Here is a 26248-nt window from a genome sequence, read left to right as displayed (position 1 = left end):
CATTCGTAATTTCGGTCAAGTTGCTGCCCCTCTCACAGCTCTTACTTCTGTCAAGACGTGTTTTAAGTGGTCCGGTTCCGCCCAGGGAGCTTTTGATCTTCTAAAAGAACGTTTTACGTCCGCTCCTATCCTCGTTACTCCTGACGTCACTAGACAATTCATTGTCGAGGTTGACGCTTCAGAGGTAGGCGTGGGAGCCATTCTATCCCAGCGCTTCCAGTCTGACGATAAGGTTCATCCTTGCGCTTATTTTCTCATCGCCTGTCGCCATCTGAGCGCAACTATGATGTGGGTAACCGTGAACTGCTCGCCATCCGCTTAGCCCTAGGCGAATGGCGACAGTGGTTGGAGGGGGCGACCGTTCCTTTTGTCGTTTGGACAGACCATAAGAACCTTGAGTACATCCGTTCTGCCAAACGACTTAATGCCCGTCAAGCTCGTTGGGCGTTGTTTTTCGCTCGTTTCGAGTTTGTGATTTCTTACCGTCCGGGTAGCAAGAACACCAAGCCTGATGCCTTATCCCGTCTGTTTAGTTCTTCTGTGGCTTCTACTGATCCCGAGGGGATTCTTCCTTATGGGCGTGTTGTCGGGTTAACAGTCTGGGGAATTGAAAGACAGGTTAAGCAAGCACTCACGCACACTGCGTCGCCGCGCGCTTGTCCTAGTAACCTCCTTTTCGTTCCTGTTTCCACTCGTCTGGCTGTTCTTCAGTGGGCTCACTCTGCCAAGTTAGCTGGTCATCCCGGTGTTCGAGGCACTCTTGCGTCTATTCGCCAGCGCTTTTGGTGGCCGACTCAGGAGCGTGACACGCGCCGTTTCGTGGCTGCTTGTTCGGACTGCGCGCAGACTAAGTAGGGTAACTCTCCTCCTGCCGGTCGTCTCAGACCGCTCCCATTCCTTCTCGACCATGGTCTCACATCGCCCTAGACTTCATTACCGGTCTGCCTTTGTCTGCGGGGAAGACTGTGATTCTTACGGTTGTCGATAGGTTCTCTAAGGCGGCACATTTCATTCCCCTCGCTAAACTTCCTTCCGCTAAGGAGACGGCACAAATCATTATCGAGAATGTATTCAGAATTCATGGCCTCCCGTTAGACGCCGTTTCAGACAGAGGCCCGCAATTCACGTCACAGTTTTGGAGGGAGTTCTGTCGTTTGATTGGTGCGTCCGTCAGTCTCTCTTCCGGGTTTCATCCCCAGTCTAACGGTCAAGCAGAGAGGGCCAATCAGACGATTGGTCGCATACTACGCAGCCTTTCTTTCAGAAACCCTGCGTCTTGGGCAGAACAGCTCCCCTGGGCAGAATACGCTCACAATTCGCTTCCTTCGTCTGCTACCGGGTTATCTCCGTTTCAGAGTAGTCTGGGTTACCAGCCTCCTCTGTTCTCATCCCAGCTTGCCGAGTCCAGCGTTCCCTCCGCTCAAGCGTTTGTCCAACGTTGTGAGCGCACCTGGAGGAGGGTGAGGTCTGCACTTTGCCGTTACAGGGCACAGACTGTGAGAGCCGCCAATAAACGCAGGATTAAGAGTCCAAGGTATTGTTGCGGCCAGAGAGTGTGGCTTTCCACTCGCAACCTTCCTCTTACGACAGCTTCTCGTAAGTTGACTCCGCGGTTCATTGGTCCGTTCCGTGTCTCCCAGGTCGTCAATCCTGTCGCTGTGCGACTGCTTCTTCCGCGACATCTTCGTCGCGTCCATCCTGTCTTCCATGTCTCCTGTGTCAAGCCCTTTCTTCGCACCCCAGTTCGTCTTCCCTCCCCCCCTCCCGTCCTTGTCGAGAGCGCACCTATTTACAAGGTACATAAGATCATGGACATGCGTTCTCGGGGACGGGGTCACCAATACTTAGTGGATTGGGAGGGTTACGGTCCTGAGGAGAGGAGTTGGGTTCCGTCTCGGGACGTGCTGGACCGTTCACTCATTGATGATTTCCTCCGTTGCCGCCAGGATTCCTCCTCGAGTGCGCCAGGAGGCGCTCGGTGAGTGGGGGGTACTGTCATGTTTTGTCATTTATTATCTTGTCTTGTCCCTGTGCTTCCCATTCTATTCGTTTCCCTCTGCTGGTCTTATTAGGTTCTTTCCCTCTTTCTATCCCTCTCTCTCCCCTCCCTCTCTCACTCTCTCGCTCTCTCTTCTCTCTATCGTTCCGTTCCTGCTCCCAGCTGTTCCTATTCCCCTAATCAATCATTTAGTCTTCCCACACCTGTTCCCGATCCTTTCCCCTGATTAGAGTCCCTATTTCTTCCTTTGTGTTCCGTTCCTGTCCTGTCGGTTCCTTGTCTAGAATTCACCGTGCTGTGTTTGTGTATCGCCCTGTCGTGTCGTGTTTTCCTCAGATGCTGCGTGGTGAGCAGGTGTCTGAGTCTGTCTGGTTCAAGTGCCTTCCCGAGGCAACCTGCTGTTCACCTGCTGTTCAAGATCGAGTCTCCAGTTTGTCCTCGTCATTTCGAGTGAAAGTTGTGTTCTTTTGTTTGTATTTACTTTACTGGATTAAAGACTCTGTTTTCGCCAAGTCGCTTTTGGGTCCTCTTTCACCTGCATGACACTCTTCGTCGCGCGCCACCAGACTTATTTCCAACTCTGACTCCCTGTATCAAAACTCTAAATTCTTCCTCATTTGGGAAGAAACAAGCCTGAATCCTTGAACAAAGACTGTTGACATCTATTGGAAGCCATAGGAATTGCAATCTGGGAGCTGGAATTGCATCGGACCCATAGCTTTCCATTGAAAGAGCGTGGGCTCTCTTCTTTGGATTTTTTGGCTACCATATCAATTGTGTAATAGTCTCAGACATTATTTGAACTTTTCTACGAACTTCAACGTGTTGTCTATCCAATGGTACCAATTATATGCATATCCTGGCTTCTGGGCCTGAGTAACAGGCAGTTTACTTTGGCACATCAGTCAGACAGGAAGTGGAGAAAAATAGACCCTAGCCTGAAGAAGTTGTGCTGAGTTTATATATAAATATGAATATTTATAAATATAGTGCCTTTAGAAAGTATTCACACCCCTTGACTTTTTCCCCATTTTGTTGTGTTACAGCCTGATTGAAATTGTATTACTATATTTTTTATTCACTGGCCTACATACACTACCCCATAATGGCAAAGTGGAATTGTGTTTTTCAAAAATGTAAAACATTTATTTAAAAAAATGAAAAGCTGAAATGTCTTGAGTCAATAAGCATTCAACCCCTTTGCTATGGCAAGCCTAAATAAGTTCAGGAGTAAGAATGTACTTAACAAGTCACATAATAATGTGCATGGACTCACTCTGTGTACAATAATAGTGTTTGACATGATTTTTGAATGACTACCTCATCTCTGTACTCCAGACGAGCTTAAATGCCATACAACTCTCCTCCCGTTGCCTCCAACTGCTGTTAAATGCAAGTAAAACTAAATGCATGCTCTTCAACCGATCGCTGCCCACACCTACCTGCCCATCACTACTCTGGACGGTTCTGACTTAGAATATGTGGACAACTACAAATACCTAGGTGTCTGGTTAGACTGTAAACTCTCCTTCCAGACTCACATTAAGCATCTCCACTCCAAAATTAAATCTAGAATCAGCTTCCTATTTCACAAAAAAGCATCCTTCACTCATGCTGTCAAACATACCCTTGTAAAACTGACTATCCTACCGATCCTTGTCTTCGGTAATGTAATTTACAAAATAGCCTCCAACCCTCTACTTAGCAAATTGGATGCAGTCTATCACACTGCCATCCATTTGGTCACCATATACTACCCCCATATATTTTTATTTTTTTGCTCCTTTGCACTCCAGTATCTCTACTTGCACATCCATCTTCTGCACATCTATCATGCCAGTGTTTAATTGCTAAATTGTGATTATTTCGCCACTACGGCCTATTTATTGCCTTACCTCCCTAATCTTGCTTCATTTGCACACACTGTACATAGACTTTTCTAGTGTGTCATTGACTGTACGTTTGTTTATTCCATGTGTAACTCTGTGTTGTTTGTGTCGGAGTGCTTTGCTTTTTCTTGGCCAGGTCGCAGTTGTAAATGAGAACTTTCTCTCAACTGGCCTACCTGGTTAAATAACGGTGAAAAAAATATATACATACATGTATCAGGTTTCAAGGTAAGACCCAAATGCAGACTGTGTGGAAGTAACAATGTTTATTACAGCAACAGGGGCAGGCAAACGACAGGTCAAGTCAGGCAGGGGTTGATAATCCAGAGTAGTGGGGAAAAGGTACAGGACAGCAGGCAGGCTCAGGGTCAGGTCAGGCAGAGGTCAGTAATCCAGAGTAGGGGCAACGGTACAGTACGGCAGGCAGGTTTAGAGTCAGGGCAGGCAGGAATGGTCAAAACTGTGAAAAACAGAAAACAGGCACAATAGGCAAGACAGGAGCAGGTGGAAAACCACTGGTAGATTTGAAGAACAAAATGAACTGGCAACAGACAAACAGAGAACACAGGTATAAATATATAGGGGATAATGGGGAAGATGGGTGACACCTGGAGGGGGGTGAAGACAATCACAAGGACAGGTGAAACAGATCAGGGCGTGACAAATATCTGTAAGATGCCTCAGTCGAGTAGGGAATTTCAAACACAGATTTAACCTCAAAGATCAGGGAGGTTTTGCAATGCCTTCCAAAAAAAGAGAGCCATTTGGTAGATGGGTACAAATAAAAAAGCAGACATTGAATATCCCTTTGAGCATGGTAAAGTTATTAATTACACTTTGGATGGTGTATCAATACACCCAGCCACGACAAAGATAAAGTTGTCCTTCCTTAACTCAGTTATCAGAGAGGAAGGAAACCAATCAGGGAGTTCACCATGAGTTCACCAGAGTTACCTCTGCTGTTTGTGAGAAAACTGAGGATGGGGATCAACAACATTGTAGTTACACAATACGAACCTAATTGACAGAGTGAAAAGAAGAAAGCTTGTACCGAATACAAATATAGCAACATGTGCATCCTGTTTGCAACAAGGCACTAAAGTAATAATGCAAAAAATGTTGCAAAGCAATACACTTTTTGTCATGAATACAAAGTGTTAGGTTTGGTGCAAATCCAATACAACACATTACTGAGTACCACTCTCCATATTTTCAAGCATAGTGGTGGCTGCATCAAGTTATGGGTACACTTGTAATCGTTAAGGACTGTGGAGCTATTCCAGGATAAAAAAAGAAACAATGTAGCTAAGCACAGGCAAAATCCTATAGAATAATCTGGTTCAGTCTGCTTTCACCAGACAATGGGAGATGATTTCCCCTTTATGCAGGACAATAATGTAAAACACAAGGTCAAATCTACACTGGAGTTGCTTAACAAGAAGACAGTGAATGTTCCTGAGTGGACAAGTTACAGTTTTTACGTAAATCTGCTTGAAGATTTATGGCAAGACCTGAGAATGGTTGTCTAGCAATGATGAACAACAAATTTGACAGAGCTTGAAGAATTTTGAAAATAACAAGGGGCAAATGGTGTGGAAAGCTCTTAGATACCCAGAAAGAATCACAGCTGTGATCGCTGCCACAGGTGATTCTAACATGTATTGACTCAGGGGGTTGAATACTTATTTAAACAAAGTATATTAGTGTTTCTTTTTCTATACATTTTTTACAAATGTTAGAATTTTTCTTCCATTCTGATATTACAGCGTATTGTGTGTAGATTGTAGTTTTTTTGTTTGTTTTTACTATTAACTCATTTTTAATCCCACTTTGTAACACACCAAAATGTGGAAAAAGTCCAGGGGTGTGAATACTTTCTGAAGACATATTCAGACTCCTTGACTTTTTCAAAAAAATTTATGAACCAATCTTTTTCTAAAATTGATTAAATAAAACTAAGTAAAACTAGGTTTTTAGAAATGTTTGCAAATGTATAAAAAAAACTGAAACATCGTATTTACATAACTATTCAGACCCTTTGCTATGAGACTCGAAATTGAGCTCAGGTGCATCCTGTTTCCATTGATCATCCTTGAGATGTTTCTACAACTTGATTGGTGTCCACCTGTTGTAAAATCAATTGATTGGACATGATTTGGAAAGGCACACACCTGTCTATATGAGGTCCCACGGTTAACAGTGAATTTCAGTGCAAAAAGCAAGCCATGACGTCGAAGGAATTGTCCGTAGAGCTCTGAGACAGGATTGTGTCGAGGCACAGATCTGGAGAAGTGTACCAAAACAATTCTGCAGCATTGAAGGTCCCCAAGAACACAGAAGCCTCCATCATTATTAAGAAGCCTCCACCAATACTTTTTCTTAAGCTGGCAGGTCAGGCAAACTGAGCAATTGGGGGAGAAAGTGTTTGGTCAGGGAGGTGAACAAGAACCCGATGGTCACTCTCACAGAGCTCCAGAGTTCCTCTGTGGAGATTAGAGAATATTCCAGAAGGACAACCATCTCTGCAACACTCCACCAATCAGGCCTTTATGGTAGAGTGGCCAGACGGAAGCTAAAGTCACATTACAGCCCGCTTAAAGGAGTCTGACCATGAGAAACAAGATTCTCTGGTCTGATGAAACCAAGATTGAACACTTTGGCTTGAATGCCAAGCGTCACGTCTGGATGAAACCTAGCACCATCCTTACGGTGAAACATGATAGTAGCAGCATCATGCTGTGGGGATGTTTTTAAGAGGCATGGACTGGGAGACTAGTCAGGATTCAGGGAAAGATGAACGGAGCAATGTACAGAGAGATCCTTGATGAACACCTGCTCCAGAGCACTCAGGACCTCAGACTGGGGTGAAGGTTCACCTTCCAACAGGACAATGACCCTAAGCACACAGCCAAGACAATGCAGGACTGGCCATGGGACAAGTCTCTGAATGTCCTTGAGTGGCCAAACCAGAGGGGGACTGGAATCCAATCAAACATTTCCGGATAGACCTGAAAATAGTGTGTAGTGACGCTCCCCATTCAACCTGGCAGAGCTTGAGAGGATCTTCAGAGAATAAGGTAAAAAATTCCCCAAATACAGGTGTGCCAAGCTTGTAGCATCATATCCAAGAAGAATTGAGGTTGTAATCCCTGCAAAAGGTGCTTCAACAATGTACTGAGTAAGGGGTCTGAAAACTTAGGTCAATGTTATATTTCCATTTTTTATTTTTAAGAAATTTAGTACTTTGTCGTTATGGGCTATGCTTTGTCGTTATGGGCTATTGTGTGTAGATTGATGAGGCGGGAAAACAATTGAATCCATTTTAAAATAAGGCTGTAAAGTAACAAAATTAGGAAAAAGTCAAGGGGTAATACTTTCCGAATGCACTGTATATGCTGACTGCACAAGCAGCAGGACTTCTGGTTTCTCATTTGCCTTAATAAAAGATTCACTTCGCACAACAGTAAGACCACATAATAGGGCAACAATATTTGTTGACACAGATATACTAATCCCGATATTTCACATTGTTTGTCTGCATAATTTAAATCTAACAATAATTTGCATGAGACAAAGACTACTTGATCAATAGTTATTGCTATAGTATCTTATTGTGCCATTGGTGCCAATGACATCTATAGTGCCACCACTACTTTGAGAATCTTCAAAGTAGCCACCCTTTGCCTTGATGACAGCGTTGCACACTCTTGGCATTCTTAATTAACAGGTGTGCCTTGTTAAAAGGTCATTTGTGGAATTTCTTTCCTTCTTAATTTGTTTGAGCCAATTAGTTGTGTTGTGACAAGATAGGGGTGGTTTACAGAAGATAGCCTTATTTGGTAAAAGACCAAGTCCATATTATGGCAAGAACAGCTCAAATAAGCAAAGAGAAACGACAGTCCATCATAACTTTTTAAGAGATGAAGGTCAATCAAACAGGAAAATGTCAATATCTTTGAACATTTCTTCAAGTGTAGACCCAAAAACCATCCAGCACTATGATGAAGCTGGCTCTCATGAGGACCACCACAGGAAAGGAAGAGAGTTACCTCTGCAGCAGAGGATAAGTTCATTAGAGTTACCAGCCTCAGATATTGCAGCTTAAAAAATGCTTCACAGAGTTCAAGTATTTGTGGTTCCAACTGCTGTGTCTTTGTGAGATGCAGAGTAGGTGAATGGATGATCTCCGCATGTGTGGCTCCCACCGTGAAGCATGGAGGAGGAGGTGAGATGGTGTGGGGGTGCTTTTCTGGTGACACTGTCAGTAATTTATTTAGCGTTTAAGGCACACTTAACCAGCATGGCTACCACACATTCTGCAACGATATGCCATGCCATCTGGTTTGCGCTTAGTGGGACTATCATTTGTTTTCAACATGACAATGACCCAGAACACACCTCTAGGCTGTGTAAGGGCTATTTGACCAAGAAGAAGAGTGATGGAGTGCTGCATCAGATGACCTGGCCTCCACAATCACCCAACCTCAACTCAATGGAGATGATTTGGGATGAGTTGGACCGCAGAGTGAAGGAAAAGCAGCCAACAAGTGCTCAGCATGTGGGAACTGTTGGAAAAGCATTCAAAATGAAGCTGGTTCAGAGAATGCCAAAAGTGTGCAAAGCTGTCAGAGGCTGTTATGCAGGTGAATGAGGACCCAAAAGCGACTTGGCGAAAACAGAGTCTTTAATCCAGTAAAGTAAAAATACAATCAAATAAAACAATTTCCACTCGTAATGACGAGAACCGACTGGAGACTTGATCTTGAACTGCAGGTTGCCTCGGGAAGGCACTTGAACTTAGCAGACTCAGACACCTGCTCACCACGCAGCATCTGAGGGAAACACGACACGACAATACACAAACACAGCACGGTGAACAATAGACAAGGATCCGACAGGACAGGAACGGAAAACAAGGGAAGAAATAGGGACTCTAATCAGGGGAAAAGATAAGGAACAGGTGTGGGAAGACTAAATGATTGATTAGGGGAATAGGAACAGCTGGGAGCAGGAACGGAACGATAGAGAGAGGAGAGAGAGAGAGGGAGGGGGAGAGAGAGGGATAGAAAAAGGGAACGAACCTAATAAGACCAGCAGGGGGAAACGAACAGAAGGGAAAGCATAATGACAAGACAATATATGACAAAACATGACAGAGGCAAAGGGTGGCTACTTTGGAGAATCTAAAATCCCAAATACATTTTGATTTGTTTAACAATTTTTTGGTTACTACTTGATTCTATATGTTATTTAATAGTTTTGATATATTCACTATTATTCTACAATGTAGAAAATAGTAACAATGACAATTAAACTTGATTGAGTAGGAGTGTCCAAACTTTTGACTTTATATAACTACTGTATATACCTGAACAAAAATATAAATGCAACAATTTCAATGATTTTACTGAGTTACAGTTCATATAAGGAAATCTGTCAATTGAAATAAATGCATTAGGCCCTAATCTATGGATTTCACATGACTGGGCAGGGGTGCAGCCATGGGTGGGCCTAGGAGGTCATTGGCTTGGGAACCAGGCCCACCCACTGGGGAGCCGGGCCCAGCAAATCCAAATTAATTTTCCCCCACAAAAGGGATTTATTACAGACAGAAATACTCCTCAGTTTCATCTGATGTCTGGGTGGCTGGTCTCAGATGATCCTGCAGGTGAAGAAGCCAGAAGTGGAGGTCCTGGGCTGGTGTAGTTACATGTGGTCTGCGGTTGTGAGGCAGGTTGGACGTACTACCAAATTCTCTAAAATGACAATGGAGCTAGCTTATGGTAGAGAAATTAACATTCAATTATCTGGCAACAGCTCTGGTGGACATTCCTGCAGTCAGCATGCCAATTGCACGGTCCCTCAACTTGAGAATTGCTCAACATGCTGACACAATTGTGGCATTGTGTTGTGTGACAACAATGCACATTTTAGAGTGGCCTTTTATTATCCCCAGCACAAGGTGCACTTGTGTAATTATCATGCTGTTTAATCAGCTTCTTGATCTTGCACACCTGTCAGGTGGAAGGATTATCTTGGCAAAGGAGAAATGCTCACTAACTGGGAAGTAAACACATTTCTTTACAAAATTTGAGCGAAATAACCTTCTTGTGTGTATGGTACATTTTGGGGATCTTTTATTTCAGCTCATGAAACATGGGACCAACACTCTAAAATCAAATCACATGTGGCCTTTATATTTTTGTTCATTAATAAGTAAGGCCCCATGACCATTGGTTCAGTTCTTGTAGCCCTGCTGTAATATGGTTCCATCTTGTGGTGTCGCGCGGCCGACTTTGAATGCAGCAACTAATGATTCTCAAAATTATTAGAGGCTAATTCATTGAGTCTATATTCCAAATCAAGAGTCAATCTGATTTATGGATCATGAGGAGATAAAAAAAATGTTTATTTAGCATTAGCATTAACACGTGCTAGGCACAGTGCAGCCATATTTGAGGAGAAGATGATTGCAGCTTATTATGAGCATTAGCATTACACATGCAGTTGTTAATGAGTTGTTAAAGTTGCACTATGCAGAAATTGCTCCATCATTTCATGGTTGCTAAAATTCGAATAGTTTGCCTAATTTCAGTTTATGTGACAAAACACACACGTATAGTGTAGATCAGTGGTTCCCAAACTTTTGATAGTCCCGTAACCCTTCAAAAATTCAACATTCTCAAAGGTTGTTTTTTGCCACCATTGTAAGCCTGCCACACACACACTATACGATCCATTATTAGACATAAGAATGAGTGAGAGTTTTTGTCACAACCCAGCTCGTGGGAAGTGACAGAGAGCTCTTATAGAACTATGGCACAAATAATATTATAATAATCAATCATTTTGCTCTTCATTTAGCCATTTTACATATAAAACCTTATTTGTTCATCAAAAATTGTGAATAACTCACCACAGGTTAATGTTAATGGTGTGCTTGTTGGGTTGTATTGGAGAGAGTCTCAGTCTTAAATAATTTTCCACACACAGTCTGTGACTGCATTTAGTTTACATGCTAGTGAGGGCCGAGAATCTACTCTCACATAGGTACGTGGTGGCAAAGGTCATCAGTGTCTTAACAGCGCGATTTAAAAGGTAGGATACTCTGAGCGCAGGCCTATCCAGAAATCTGGCAGTGACTTCTGATTAAATTACATTTTCACAGAACCGCTTGTTGCAATTTGGTAAGTGGACTGGAGACAGGGCATGAAAGGTGTCACGTTCTGACCTTAGTTCCTTTGTTTTGACTTTGTCTTAGTATTGTCAGGGCGTGAGTTGGGGGGGGCAGACTATGTGCGTTTTATATGATTTGGTATTTCTGTGTTTGGCCTGGTATGGTTCTCAATCTGAGGCAGGTGTCGTTGGTTGCCTGGGGAAGTCAGTGTAGTCGAAAGAAATGGGTATTCATAAGATCAGGAAACTTAAGGAAACTTGTGTAAGGCAATGAAATGGGCTGCCTTGAGAACCGATCAATGACCATCGGGGTAGTGGTAAGCCCTTGAGATGAAGGTAACGCTGTGATAAAGTCTACGGACAGGTTTGACTTGGGATACATGGAACTCACACTTCTCAATCTTGACGTATAGTTGACTCTGCAGGAGGCGTCTCAGGACGTGGTGGCCATGCAGGATGTGTTCCGGGAGGGTCTTGAAGAAGATCAGGACGTTGTCAAGGTAAAAAAGATTAACCGATTTAACATATCCCTAATAGTTAGCAATGGAGATTTCAGGGTTTTTGGTGGTTTTCCTAAACCAGGATTGAGACATGGCTAAGACATCTGGGTTGGCAGAGTGTGCTAAAGCAGTGAGTAAAACAAACTTAGGGAGTAGGCTTCTAATGTTAACATGCATGAAACCAAGGCTTTTACGTTTACAGAAGTCAACAAATGAGAGTACCTGGGCAGGGGGAGTGAAGCTAGGCACTGCAGGACCTGGATTAACCTCCACATCACCAGAGGAACAGAGGAGAAGTAGGATAAGGGTACGGCTAAAGACTATACGAACTGGCCGTCGAGCACTTTCGGAACAGAGAGTAAAAGGAGTAGGTTTCTGGGCACGATAGCATAGATTCAAGGCATAGTGTACAGACAAAGGTAAGGTAGGATGTGAGTACATTGGAGGTAAACCTAGGCATTGAGTAATGATGAGAGAGATATAGTCTCTAGAGACGTTTAAACAAGGTGATGTCATCGCATCTGTAGGAGGTGGAACAACATGGTTGGGTAAGGCATATTGAACAGGGCTAGAGGCTCTACAGTGAAATAAGACAGTAATCACTAACCAGGACAGTAATGGACGAGGCATATTGATATTAGAGAGAGGCATGCGTAGCCAAGTGAGCATATGGGTCCAGTGAGTGGTTGGGCTGACTGGGGACATGGCGATTCAGACAATTAGCAAGCTGATGCTAACAAGCTAACAGTTAGTAGACCGGGGCTAAACAAGCTAGCAGTTGCAGACTGGGGATGGCAAGCTAGCAGTTAGCAGACCGGGGCAAGCCTTCTAGCAGTTAACAGACCGGTGCTAGCAAGTTAGCCTTTGGGGGACGTCTCAATGGAGGTAAGTCTGCTTTCTCTTCTTCGTGCGGTGACGTCGATAGACCAGTCGTGGAATTAGTAGGGTTACAAGTAGCTCTAGGTAGCTAGTAGGACGCGGTTAGCAGAATGGGCCTTCAGCCAGATTATGTCGGTATTCCAGTCGTAGAGGATCAGTGGGCTGGCAGTAGAAGGGGTCCGGATATTGTAGCCCAGGAGTGGGCTTCGGTGGTAGCACAGGAGCCCTGGCCAGGTTAGCTTCAGGCTAATTGGTGCTTGCTCCGGGATGGAAACGCTAGCCAGGAGTAGTCACCTGGGATTGCGGTTAGCTAGTTGCGAAGATCCAGATGAAAATGTTCAGAGTTTGTGGTAGGAATACGGGGATATGGGTAAATACTTTTTTTAAATAATAGGTCCATTATGCTGGTTTAAGGGTCATTAGGCCATATGATAGTATGTGTTTAACTCATAGAGATACTACATCATGATGGATTATGTTTTCATGGGTGTGTTTTAAATGAAGACATAACTACAATGTAGCAACTTTAACCCAACACCTAGCAACCTTGTCAAGAGGTTTGGACCTCTTGGCATACCTGTGAAGGTTTTGGCTTGACAGTCACAGGACTATCCCTCCCCCCCCCCCCCCATCCCCAATGTAGGCAATGCATTTATTGTGCTGTGATTAGGGATGATCATACTATTATAATGTAATTTACTAGTGTTGTTTGCAGAATTATCTACCCTCGCATTAACCACTGTTGTGCTCCTACTCATTAAGACTTGTGTCCTTCCTTTCTGGATAAATCAGGCCTGACTATACTTACGATCCACCATCTCTACACTTATCACCCTACCTGAGATAATAGCAGATTTCTAACCCCAGTTTCCATGGAGATACATTTTCTGCCACTAGTTACAATGTGTTCTACACTCTGTGCAGAATGTAGCCTAGAGCTGTGGCAGAGCAGCATGACATTTAATAACATTACCTGAAGGAAAGAGCACCACTTAGGTCACCGTATGACAATGTGAAATGAGTTATTCACATAGAGTTTCTCCTTAGGTGGTCATCATGTTCTTTGGCTTTTTTAGTGCCTTCAACACCATCTAGCCACATTATCTAACTCGCAAACTCCAGGTCGTGCAGTTACATCCTTCCACCATCACCAGGATAATGGACTTCCTCACTGACAGGCTGCAGTGGGTCGTCAGACTACAGAATCACTCTGTAGGTGCACCACAAGGGATGGTTTTGTCACCATTCCTCTTCACTCTCTACGAAACTAAGCTAGTAATCCATAGAATATAGTGTATTTGTCATTTTAGTGAATTATCGCTTGAACAAATGTGTGATGAACATGAATTTCTACATTTGATGATGTGATTAAAATAAAAGGAAGGGTATAATCTTTATTTAATAATTAAATGTTTGTACTTTTCTATCGAAAAGTTAATTCTTTTAACGGTCCAATGCATATGTTTTTATCTCTTTTTATATCAAATAATTTCTGGTTAACTATTAAAGACATGCTCCAGAACTTTGGAAACTACTAAATATTTTTTGAACCTCACACTTTATTGGGCTGGATGTGTCAATGTGTAATTCATACATGCATAATCTATGACCAGAATCATGGTTTTACCTCAATTAGCCATGAAATCCTTAGTTTAAAAGCAACAGTTTGTCTGGAAGCATTTTACCTACATTTTCCCCCACGTGGGCCAACCCCCTAGCAATTAGAGTTCAACCAATGAGCTTCGGCCCCTTGCCATTTGAGTGACAGTTTGCAAGAGGCACATCATGCACACAAAGCACAGCGAGAGAGAGAGCAATGACGTGGTGCACATACTGTATCTGCACATTCAGTGCTTCCAGAAAGTATTCCCTTATCTTATTCCACATTTTGTTGTGTTACAGCCTGAATTCAAAATGGATTAAGTAAAATGAAAAATCTCACCCATCGACACACAATGCCCCATCATGACAAAGAGGAAACATGATTTAGCACATTTTTGCAAATCTATTGAAAATGAAATACTTAAATCACACCCCTGAGTCAATACTTTCTAGAAGCACCTTTGGCAGCGATTACAGCTGTGAGTCTTTCTAGGTAGGTCTCTAAGAGCTTTGAAAACCTGGATTGTACAATATTTGCACATTTTTCTATTTAAAATTCTTCAAGCTCTGTCAAGTTGGTTGTTACTCATTGTTAGCCATTTTTAAGTCTTTTTCAAGCCAGTGTCGTTTTGGGAAGCAACTCCATTGTATATTTGGCCTTGAGTTTTAGGTTATTGTCCTTCTGAAAGGTGAATTTGTCTCCCAGTGTCTTTTGGAACGCATACTGAACCAGGTTTTCCACTGGGATGTTTCTTGAGCATAGCTCTATTCTGTGTATTTTTCTCCTAAAAAAAATCCATAGTCCTAGCCGATGACAATCATACCCATAACAGTGATAACAGAGTGACAATCATACCCATAACAGAAATTACAATGATTTGGTGGATACAGGAAATTTCCATTGTGTGTAAGCCAGTGACCAAAAAAATCTAAATGTAATACATTTTTAACTCAGGCTGTAACACAACAAAATGTGGAAATAGTCTTTTTGTGAATACTTTCTGAAGGTGCTGTGTGTGGTTTTTTGGGGCCTTGTCACAATACATTAAATAATAAAATAAGATGATTTTAAAATGTAAAAAATTGAGTGGCAAAACTGTTAAATATTATCCTAAATATAAACCATCTATTTAGTGAATATCACTGGTGTTAAATATGAGGGTTTCGGTATTAAATGTAATTTATATTTTTTTACACTTTCATTTATTTTATTCGCTGTCAATATGCCTTTATTGTAAATGTTTTGACACCAAACTGGTGGCAGTTGGGAAATCAGTAAATATACTGAACAAAAATATAAACGCAACATGCAACAATTTCAATGATTTTACCAAGTTACAGTTCATATAAGGATTTCAGTCAATTGAAATATATTCATTAGGCCCTAATCTATGGCCTTCACATGACTGGGCATACTTGGGGGCCAGGACCAGCCAATCAGAATTTGTTTTTGTTTTCTGTACAAAAGGGCTTTATTACAGACAGAAATACTCTTCAGTTTCATCAGCTGTCCAGGTGGCTGGACTCAGACGATCTCACAGGTGAAGAAGCCGGATGTAGAGGTCCTGGGCTGGTGTGTTTACACGTGGTCTGTGGTTGTGAGGCCAGTTGGACATACTGCCAAATTCTCAAAAAACAATGTTGGATGCAGTTTATGGTAGAGAAATTAACTTTCAATTTCCTGGCAACAGCTCTGGTGGACATACCTGCAGTCAATTGCATTCTCCCTCAAAACTTGAGACATCTGTTGCATTGTGTTGTGTGACAAAACTGCACATTTTAAAGTGGCCTTTCTTTGTCCCCAGTACAAGGTGCACCTGTGTAATGAGTCAATTTCCTGATATGCCACACCTGTCTGGTGGATGGATTATCTTGGCAAAGGAAAAATGCACAAATTTGTGCACAACATTTTAGAGAAATAGCCTTTTTGTGCATATGGAAGATTTCTGGGATCTTTTATTCCAGCTTATGAAACATAGGACCAACACTTTACATGTTGCATTTGTATTTTTGTTCATTATAGTTGAGATTTAATTGAAAATAATGCAATTGTTGCTTAGTTGCTTTTTTTCATTAATTGGGCTATTTTCTCTTGAACCACTAGAAACTCATGGACAATATAGACACAGATATAACAATTCATACTATATATGAATACATTTTTTGAAGTCACTGAAGTATAAACTAACAAAATTACCATAGATTGCCATAGATTAACTGTTAATTACGAAAATTACCGAAGATTCCAGTAGCTTCAGTAAATTACCAATAGCTTTGTAACCCTAGCTCTGAGTGGCGAGGGGAAAACTGAAAATTGGCAGAGAGGTTTGGAACTCTCTTTCTTATTGGTCTGTTAACTAATTTACTGCCTGGGGACATCTGTCACCAGGCAGGCCAAAACTCCATCCCACCAAAACAGACTGAAATTTCAGGCAACCTTTTCAAATTGCTCTTACTCTAAAAGGGCCTTATCAAACTGTTCACAATTTCACAGTATTATTCCAACCTTATCTCAACCTACACATCGCATTTTTGTGCCAGATATAACCTTATTACTGAACCCAGATTGACATTTCAGAACTATAAGGTTCTATCTGCAATTGCACCCCCCTAAATAAAAACAGATTTTACAAATGTCTCCGGATTTTGATACTCTGCACTTTAGGTAGGCCTATCTGATATTTGAGTCTTTTTACTTTTTGTATGCAAACCATTATCTTTTTTTATTTGTTATCTAGCTTTTCCTAAACACTATTGCAATTGCTGTAGAAATGACTGTGTGAGCCTATATGAAAAATGTAGCATGGCATTATGGGAATTAATCTATTTACAGCAGGAGCAAAGCTCCCCAATCATACATTATGCAGACCTCCACACACCCACATTATATATATTTTTTTAAATCATGCTGGTCATGTGCAATAGTAAAGATATGTCAATATTTACCAAAAATGTTTTAAATGTAAATATTTAAAACAACTCTAAGTCCACTTGGATGAATCCGAATGGCTGCATGGGGACTTTCCTCAGTTAAATCGTCTGTTTGATGATGAAGGACAAATCCATCACATGACAACGTGAAGGAAGGGGTTTTAACAGCATGCACGATTGTCCACACCGACACCAGACCAAACAGCCATTTTCTCTCTACATCCCCAAAGCTGTATTAGGCACAGGCAGTTAAGGACAGGGAGGCAACATAAGGAGAGAGAAGGGTGCAGTCTGTATTGGAGGTTTCCTCTATATTACTACCCCAGGCATTTCCATTGGAAACCCCTCTCCCCCCCCTTTTTTTTGCAGAAGTACGAAAAGATGTAACGCTTGTGAGGCAGTAAAGAATGGGGGAGGTGTAGAGGAGGCAGGCACGCATACGATACGAGTGAGTGGGAGTAGGGAGGAGAGAGTGGAGGAGGGGTGGAGAGTGTGAGCATCTTTTGCAGTCGTTCAGGCTGGCAGAGAGGCAGTTTGATTGGCTGAGGGGAAGAATAGCGTCACGGCCACAGTGAGGGGAGCTCTGAGGATGCACGGCTGAGCTGGGAGGGAGGAAACACATTACATTCACTGGGAGTTTGCATGGAGAAGAGCTGAGCCTTCAACCAGCTGCACACTGGGAAGTGGCATCTTCTGCAAATTAATACGACCCTCAGGTGATATCGTCTGGACTCAACCATTCCCTTAAGGTCTCTTCATATCCAGCCGTCGTTGATCCGTCTGCTCTAACAGCTCTCCAGCTATGAACTACCTGCGCCGGCGTCTCTCTGACAGCACCTTCATCTCCAACCTTCCCAATGGCTACATGACGGACCTCCAGAGGCCTGATCCCGCTCAGCCGCCTTCCCCAGCTACAACAGCCCCACCCAAATCTCCCACGGTGGGGTCGACGCCGCCCGTCACCTCCCCTACCCCCTCCCCGGCCCCGGAGAGGAAACCCCAGCCGTCCCAGTCCAGCGGGGCAGGCTTCTTCAGCTCCATAACCAACGTAGTCAAGCAGACTGCTGCCTCAGCAGGGCTGGTGGAGCAGTCCGCGGTCACGACACCCAAGAAGTTCAAGATCCTCCTGGTCATCGATGAACCACAGCAGGAATGGTGAGCAACAAGCTGTGTCTTGCTGTAGAAAGATGCGATGTGAAGACGTGAATGATTCGTGTGTTGATGTATATGTTGTTTGTTGTTTTGTAAACCCGGAGCTGTCCTCTTGGCCAGGTCACTGTTGTAAAATAGATGTTCTGCTGCGGATCCTTTTTTGAAAAGAGGAGCTCTCAGTTGGACCCAGCTTGTGGTACAGTAGAGGTTCAAACAAACTGTCAGCCAACAGGTCTGGTGTCCATCAAGCTCTGCAGGTCAGATTTGATCAGGGTACTTGCATGGGTCGTCTAATGCCAGTGCATGTCTATCTAATGACAAAAAACAGATGCAGTGCTCAGGAGGAGAGGAGGAAACAAGGTCCACTGACTGACTCACCGTCTTAATGATATTACAGCACCGGGAAGTCTTTTTATGGCTTGCCTCACCCATATACTGTGGTTCCTGCAGTAATTGAATTCGTTGGTTTATGAAACCCTTTGACATGACATTTTTCTAAATTACAGATTGGCCTTGCAGCAGGACGAAAATCCAATATATTTTGAGGAGTTGTTGTTTTTAATCTCAATCATTGGCTTGACTTGGTATTCCAAGAAACCAGTGTGCATTCTGCCTCTATTTTGCATATTAGCTCCGTTTCCTGCAACCACCTGTGAGTGTGCGTACGATATAAACCAATTTAATTGATTAGTCTAATCAACTCAGTGAACTCAAACATGGATTTGCATCATTGCGGAGAAAGCCAATGCCATGAATCTTCAACAACCAGTGAGTGCATGGGAAATGCGTTTGTGTTTTCTTGATTAAGTAAAGACTGCAGTGATGTCCAGTCACCAATGAGGATTCCCTTTCTCACAGACATGGCATCGTTATAGGATGCATTCATGGAAAACATAAGTGATACATAGGAGTAGCACTTGAAACATTGAGTGGAAAATGACAATGTTAGTTCAGACAGACTCCTCTCTCTAATGCTGTGTGTTGGGGAGGGGGAGGCAGGGGAGGAGGCAGATCGAGATCTACTTTAAATCAAGCCTCTTTTTCTAACGTTCTGCATAATTTAAGGCAACTGCAGTGTTGTGAGTGAAAAGGTTGTCTTGCGGTTGATTCCTCTTGAAACTAGAACCAAAGAAATGCTTACATTTGATTTTATTACAAAATGTAATCCAGAGAAGGGTTCTTTGGAGGAAGGATTGTTGAAATATTTTACATTTGTATCTTCAAGCAGAATTGAGAAATAGTTAATTGAAGTTGGAATATTTGTGACATTTTGGCCTTACCCAGGCCTCCTTTAAGACTCCATCATGTTTCATCTGTATGTGCTACAAACCAAAAATTGGTGTCATATGAAGCTTTACCAGTTTGGCAGATTCTTCTATATAGTTGCACATAATATACTCTATGGGTATATCAAAGTTCCAGAGCTGGACCTCTGCATGGGGGATCACCCTTATGATATATTAAAAACAAACCATTACATTTTAAGTGAGAAGTAGGTATTGGTCCCGAAAAAGAAAGGACATATACCTGAGCACCAATGCCTACTCCACCCATGCTCTACCAAGGGTTTCCAGCACACAACTTTGACTTACTACAGTAGCTATGTTAATATATTCTACTTCAAACAACGTCTGTGCAGGTTGCTTAGGATTCAAACCTTCTCAAACTGCCTAATTCACACTATTCAATGGAATAATGGACTTTACCGTGTCCTGCTATTAAAATGATGTATACAGTGTTTTCAGAAAGTATCCATATCCCTTGACGTGTTCCACATTTTCTTGTGTTACAGCCTGGGGAGGGGGTTATGCAGGGACCAATGGGTTGCAGGAACGCCCCAAATTACGGTCCACAATCACACACTATTAGCAAACGTGCACAGCAGTACACACCGCACAGTCCCTGTCCATTGCCACTCAACAATGCTCTTTTAAGAGCAACCTAATAATTGAAAATAAGCACACACCGTGCGTGCGTATGCGGGCTGGTGTGTGTGTGTTAGGACAGGGAGGAGGTGTCAAAACTATACACGAAAGGGAATGCTAAAATGTCTCATCCGAGAAGCGAACCCAGGACCTTTGTATTGGTCGTCACTAGTTACCACTGCCACAAAGTCATAAATCCCATCTATTTCTAACATTTCTCTTCTTAAAATCTGATTTAAAACCTAACCAACCTGCTAACCTTGTGCCCAACCCTAACCTTATATTAAGACACATTTTTACGATATAGACCATTTTTACTGTGTGGCTGTGGTAACTAGTGGAAACCCATCAGATGTCGTGGCAGTGACATTAACGCTTACGCTATGAACCCTCTCATGAATGCATTCTCTTGACCCAATTTAAATGGACAGTATAGTGATGACAGGATGCTTTTGTTGTTGTTTATTCACTCAGTACTGATTGTTTACTTGGTTATAAAAAAAGAGCTGACAGTCACATAGCTAACCAAGTTAGCAAGCATGGCATTTTCCTTTCACTGCACAAAGGTCATGCAAGCAAGCAATGATGTTGGTGGTGTTTCACCTGGGTGCACCCCGGGCTACTTTGTACTTGGATGGTGACTTCAGGTTTTCGGGAATACATTGAAAAGTAACTTGACACTTTGTTAATCGACTAAGCGCAAATTTGGACTAATGACAAGAAGAAAATTGCATTGACAGAGGAGGAGCGTACTGAATCAATGCATGAGGTAAGGGCTGTATTGTTAGCCAGCTACATTGTAAAGCAAGACATATTGATTAGTGCATGAGTAACACTAGCTAACTTTTAACACCAAGCTCAAGTTGGTTTTATATTCACACATTCGGACATTCATCAGACATTCATCAGACATTCACCAAAAGCCATTTAAAATGGTCAAATTCAATAACTAATTCATTCACAGAAACAGAAAAATAGATATCATTTATTCTATAAATGTGTAGCATACTTTTACAATGTTTTTTCATAATAAAAAAATCCAGTTCTGATTTGATGGAAATACATAATATCTTAAAAATGCAATTTAAAGCTGTATAAATCAATAACTAATTCACCGTTTGTCACAGAATCATCAAACAAGATATGATTTATTCTATAAATGTCTAGCATACTTTTACAACCTTTGTTTTGAATACAAATTCCAGTTTAAGTCAAGGGTTTGGCTATTTTGGAATGAAGAACATTTCCAATGACTTTATTTTCAAGAATCGAATTCTCTTAACTTTTTGCTCAAGGAGAGGCATAAGAAATGGCGCAAAAACATTTCCAATAACCTTATTAAGGAATAGCAACTTTGCTTAACTTTCTTCTTTAATCTATAGTTAAGGGAAAAATGGCAGTTAAGAAGAAATTTCTTCTTAAGAAGGTTTTGTGAATCTGAACTCAGAGTCATTAAGAACCTTTGGGTGGTTGTTCTTGGTGACTGGAATCACAGTAGACTGTTGGCTGAGTGATAACGTAAAGATATAATTAAAGATAGGGCCTAACTCTTCTGCACAGGAGGTGAGCAGGCGGATACCTACAGTATGTTGTCAGGTCCGGTGCTTTTTCTGGGTTTGTTCCATCTAAAGGCACGGTGTTCATCAAAAAGAGTTTTGAGTGGCTGTAAGCCCGTCAATCACCAGCTCCGAGTCCAAATCCTCATCCTTAAGCTACAGGATGTCTCAGTGAGAGACAGAATACAGGCATCTCTGAATACATGTTGAAACGAACAGGGACTTGCAGTTCATCAGTTTTGTTAGGAAAATAATTACCATTTGCTGGAATGGCCAGAGGAATGCGCAACAGAGACTGACGCTTCGCCCTTTCTCGGACTAACCCTGTTACCCAGTTTTCTCGCCTTGCGGTGTAGCTCGCTGGTAGAATCCCTTTGACCAGTATTATGGGGGTGGCAGGTAGCCTAGTGATTAGAGCGTTGGGCCAGTAATCAAAAGGTTGCTAGATCAAGTCCCAGAGCTGACAAGGTAAAAATCTGTTGTTCTACCCCTGAACAAGGCAGTTAACCCCCTGTTCCTAGGCTGTCATTGTAAATAATAATTTGTTCTTAACTGACTTGCCTAGTTAAATAAAGGATCAAATGCGTCAAGGTTTGGGTAAATTAAATCCGAGGGAGGATTGGCATTTGGGGGATTATTTCTTTGGAGAAGAAACTCCCTGCTGTACTGGATCTGTGTTGAAAGATATTGATGACTTTGTGCCAGGTGTCCACAATATAATAAAAAAAGACAGCTAACTCCATATTCCTGAAAGAAATTAGAGGACTAGTTCAACATGGTTCTTTCTATTTAATTGATCTATATATAAATAATTGCATTCAGTGATTTAAAACAGTGATCTAAAACTGGACAAATAGAAAATAACATACAAACAGTCAAAGAAACACCTTTCTGCTGGTTGCTGCAAGAGCATTCAGACCTTGACTTTGCTCTTGTTACTTGGGTCCTCTGCTGGTTCTCCTCAGACATACTGTATGTAGCTACACTACATGACCAAATGTATGTGGACACCTGCTTGTCAAACATCTCATTCCAAAATCATGGGCATTAGTATGGAGTTGGTCCCCCCTTTGCTGATATAACAGCCTGCACTCTTCTGTGAAGGCTTTCCACTAGATGTTGGAACATTGCTGCGGGGACTTGCTTCCATTCAGCCACAAGAGCATTAGTGAGGTCGGGCACTGATGTTGGGCGATTAGGCCTGGCTCGCAGTCGACGTTCCAATTCATCCCAAAGGCGTTCGATGGGGTTAAGGTCAGGGCATTGTGCAGACCAGTCAAGTTCTTCCAAACCAATCTCGACAAACCATGGATCTCGCTTTGTGCACGGGAGCATTGTCATGCTGAAACAGGAAAGGGCCTTCCCCAAACTGTTGCCACAAAGTTGGAAGCACAGAATCGTCTAGAACGTCAATCATTGTATGCTGTGGTGTTAACATTTCCCTTCACTGGAACTAAGGGACCTATCCCGAACCATGAATAAGAGCCCCAGACCATTATTCCTCCACCACAAAACTTTACAGTTGGCACTAGGCATTGAGGCAGATGCCTTTCTCCTGGCATCCGCCAAACCCAGATTCGTCCGTCAGACTGCCAGATGGTGAAGCGTGATTTATCACTCCAGAGAATGCGTTTCCACTGCTCCAGAGTCCAATGGCGGTGAGTTTTACACCACTCCAGCTGACACTTGGCATTGGTGATTATAGGCTTGTGTGCGGCTGCTCGGCCATAGAAACCCATTTCATTAAGCTCCCGACGAACAGTTCTTGTGCTGATGTTGCTTCCAGAGGCAGTTTGGAACTTGGTAGTTTGTGTTGCAACCGAGGACAGATTATTTTTTACATGCTACGTACATCAGCACTCGGCGGTCCCATTCTGTGAGCTTGTGTAGCCTACTACTTCGCGGCTGAGCCGTTGTTGCTCCTAGATGTTTCCACTTCACAATGACAGCACTTGTAGATGACTGGGGCAGCTCTATCAGGGCAGAAATTTGACGAATTGCCCTGCTAAAGGTGCGATCCTATGACGGTGCCATGTTGAAAGTCACTGAGCTCTTCAGTAAGGCCATTCTACTGACAATGTTTGTCTATGGAGATTGCATGGCTGTGAGCTCAATTTTATACAACTGTCAGCAACGGGTGTGGCAGAAATAGACAAATCCACTCATTTGAAAGGGCGTCCACATACTTTTGTATACAGCACCTTCGGAAAGTATTCAGACCCTTTGACTTTTTCCACATTTTGTTACATTACAGCCTTATTCTAAAAATATATATATATTTTTTTCATCCTCATCAATCTACTCAGATTTTTTTGTAAATGTATTAAAAATAAAAAACTGAAATACCTTATTTAGATAAGTATTCAGACCGTTTGCTATGAGACTCGAAATTTGGCTCAGGTGCATCCTGTTTCCATTGATCATCCTTGAGATGTTTCTACAACTTGATTGGTGTCCACCTGTGGTAATTTAAATTGTTTGGACATGATTTGGAAAGGCACACACCTGTCTATATAAGATCCCACAGATCCCAGTGCAAGTCTGAGCGAAAAGCAAGCCATGAGGTCAAAGGAATTGTCCGTAGAGCTCCGAGACAGGATTGTGTTGAGGCACAGATCTGGGGAAGGGTACCAAAATCTTTCTGCAGTATTGAAGGTCCCAAAGAACACAGTGGCCTCCATCAATCTTACATGGAAGAAGTTTGGAAACACCGACTTCCTAGAGATGGGTGCCCGGCCAAACTGAGCAATCAGGGGAGAAGGGCCTTGGTCAGGGAGGTGACCAAGAACTCGATGGTCACTCTGACAGAGCTCTAGAGTTCCTCTGTGGAGATAGGAAAACCTTCCAGAAGGAAAACCATCTCTGCAGCACTCCACCAATCAGGCCTTTATGGTAGAGTGGCCAGACGGAAGCCTCTCCTCAGTAAAAGGCACAACAGCCCGCTTGGAGTTTGCCAAGAGGCACCTAAAGGACTCTGACCATGAGAAACAAGATTCTCTGGTCTGACGTTACCAAGATTGAACTCTTTGGCCTGAATGGAAACTTGGCACCATCCCTACGGTGAAGCATGGTGGTGGTAGCATCATGCTTTGGGGATGTTTTTCAGCGGCATGTACTGGGAGACTAGTCAGGATCAAGGGAAAGATGAACGGAGCAAAGGACCTCAGACTGGGGTGAAGGTTCACCTTCCAACAGGTCAACGACCCTTATACTGTGTATAAGACAGTAGTTTTGGAATTTTTAGTTAGATTACTTGTTGGTTATTACTGCATTGTCGGAACTAGAAGCACAAGCATTTTGCTACACTCGCATTAACATCTGCTAACCATGTGTATGTGACAAATAAAATTTGATTTGATTTGAAGCACACAGCCAAGACAATGCAGGAGTGGCCTTGGGACAAGTCTCTGAATGTCCTTGAGTGGCCAAACCAGAGGGGGACTGGAATCCAATCAAACATCTCCGGAGAGACCTGAAAATAGTGTGCAGTGACTCTCCCCATTCAACCTGGCAGAGCTTGAGAGGATCTGCAGAGCAGAATGGGAGAAACTCCTCAAATATAGGTGTACCAAGCTTGTAGAGTCATACCAAAGAAGACACGAGGCTGTAATTGTTGCCAAAGGTGCTTAAACAATGTACTGAGTAAACGGTCTGAATACTTGTTTGATGTTTCAGTTTATTTTATTTTGTACATTTGCAAAAATGTATAAAAACCTATTTTTGCTTCGTCATTATGGGGTATTGTTTGTAGATTGATGAGGGGAAAAAAACGATTTAATCCATTTCTGAATAAGGCTGTAATGTAACTAAATGTGGATAAAGTCAAGGGGTATAAATACTTTCCTAATGGACTGTATATAGAGTGTACACAGTAGGCTATGCAGATGGCAACTGTAGCCTGAGGGACATAGCTGTGTTTGGATGACATGCCGCTTGATGGATAGTGGCTATTCAAGGTTGAGTCCTGTGTATGTGCATGATTCATCTCACCATGCAAAATGGATGCTACTACAATAACATGGGCAGAGTGGACACATTACATTTATTGAAATGTGGCATACTGCAGATGCATTTATTATATTGGTGTGTATGTTAAATCCGTGCAAGCTCCGTTTAACAAAAATGACCACTATGCTTGCACTGCAGATATGCTGTAGCCTAGGTCTAAGTAATGCTCGATATTTAAATTCAAGTCACGTTGCATCACGAGTGATTTAGCCCATTTAGGTAATGGAAACCCAGATCAAAACTAATAGGATCATACTCATTTCATTTGAAAGGATGCCATGTCTTTTGGCTCCACATAAAAGCAGACAGTCAACAGCCTAAGAGGAAATAAAATCATTGTTTTCTTATAGTATTTGTCAATGTATTGGCAATCATTAAATAATACCATATCAAACGGTCAACAGTTATGGAAACATTGAAGACATCTGATTAAATGACATAACCTTTAAAACGACATTAAAAACAACAGTGTGTGTCAGTGTTGAAGCCAGCAGGCCACATCAATACAAAACAGCTATTTTCTGTTAGAGAAAACCTCAGTCATTTCTGGCTCCTAAACCTTTTCCAAAAACCCATAGCCATCAGCTGAAAGATTTGTGCAGCTCAGTATTGAAGCCTCCCTGTTTCATGT

The 26248-nt window shown here is 42.4% G+C and overlaps 1 protein-coding gene across 2 annotated transcripts in view; it reads left to right on the top strand.

Annotated features, from left to right (window-relative positions):
• Positions 1–17488: 17488 nt before the first annotated feature.
• LOC124031698 (synapsin-2-like) overlaps positions 17489–26248 on the top strand; it is a 37772-nt gene continuing 29012 nt past the window's right edge. The window contains exon 1 of one of the 2 annotated variants that reach the window (XM_046343278.1): positions 17489–18131. In XM_046343278.1, the coding sequence (XP_046199234.1) occupies positions 17779–18131 (353 nt within the window). In that variant the 5' untranslated portion in view covers positions 17489–17778. Of the gene's footprint in view, positions 18132–20656; positions 20823–26248 lie in introns of those variants that run through there. The other variant, XM_046343279.1, reaches the window with a different exon arrangement.

The sequence above is a fragment of the Oncorhynchus gorbuscha genome, linkage group LG03, assembly GCF_021184085.1.
Source record: "Oncorhynchus gorbuscha isolate QuinsamMale2020 ecotype Even-year linkage group LG03, OgorEven_v1.0, whole genome shotgun sequence".
Lineage (NCBI taxonomy): Eukaryota > Metazoa > Chordata > Actinopteri > Salmoniformes > Salmonidae > Oncorhynchus > Oncorhynchus gorbuscha.
This window is presented reverse-complemented; position numbering and strand designations above follow the sequence as displayed.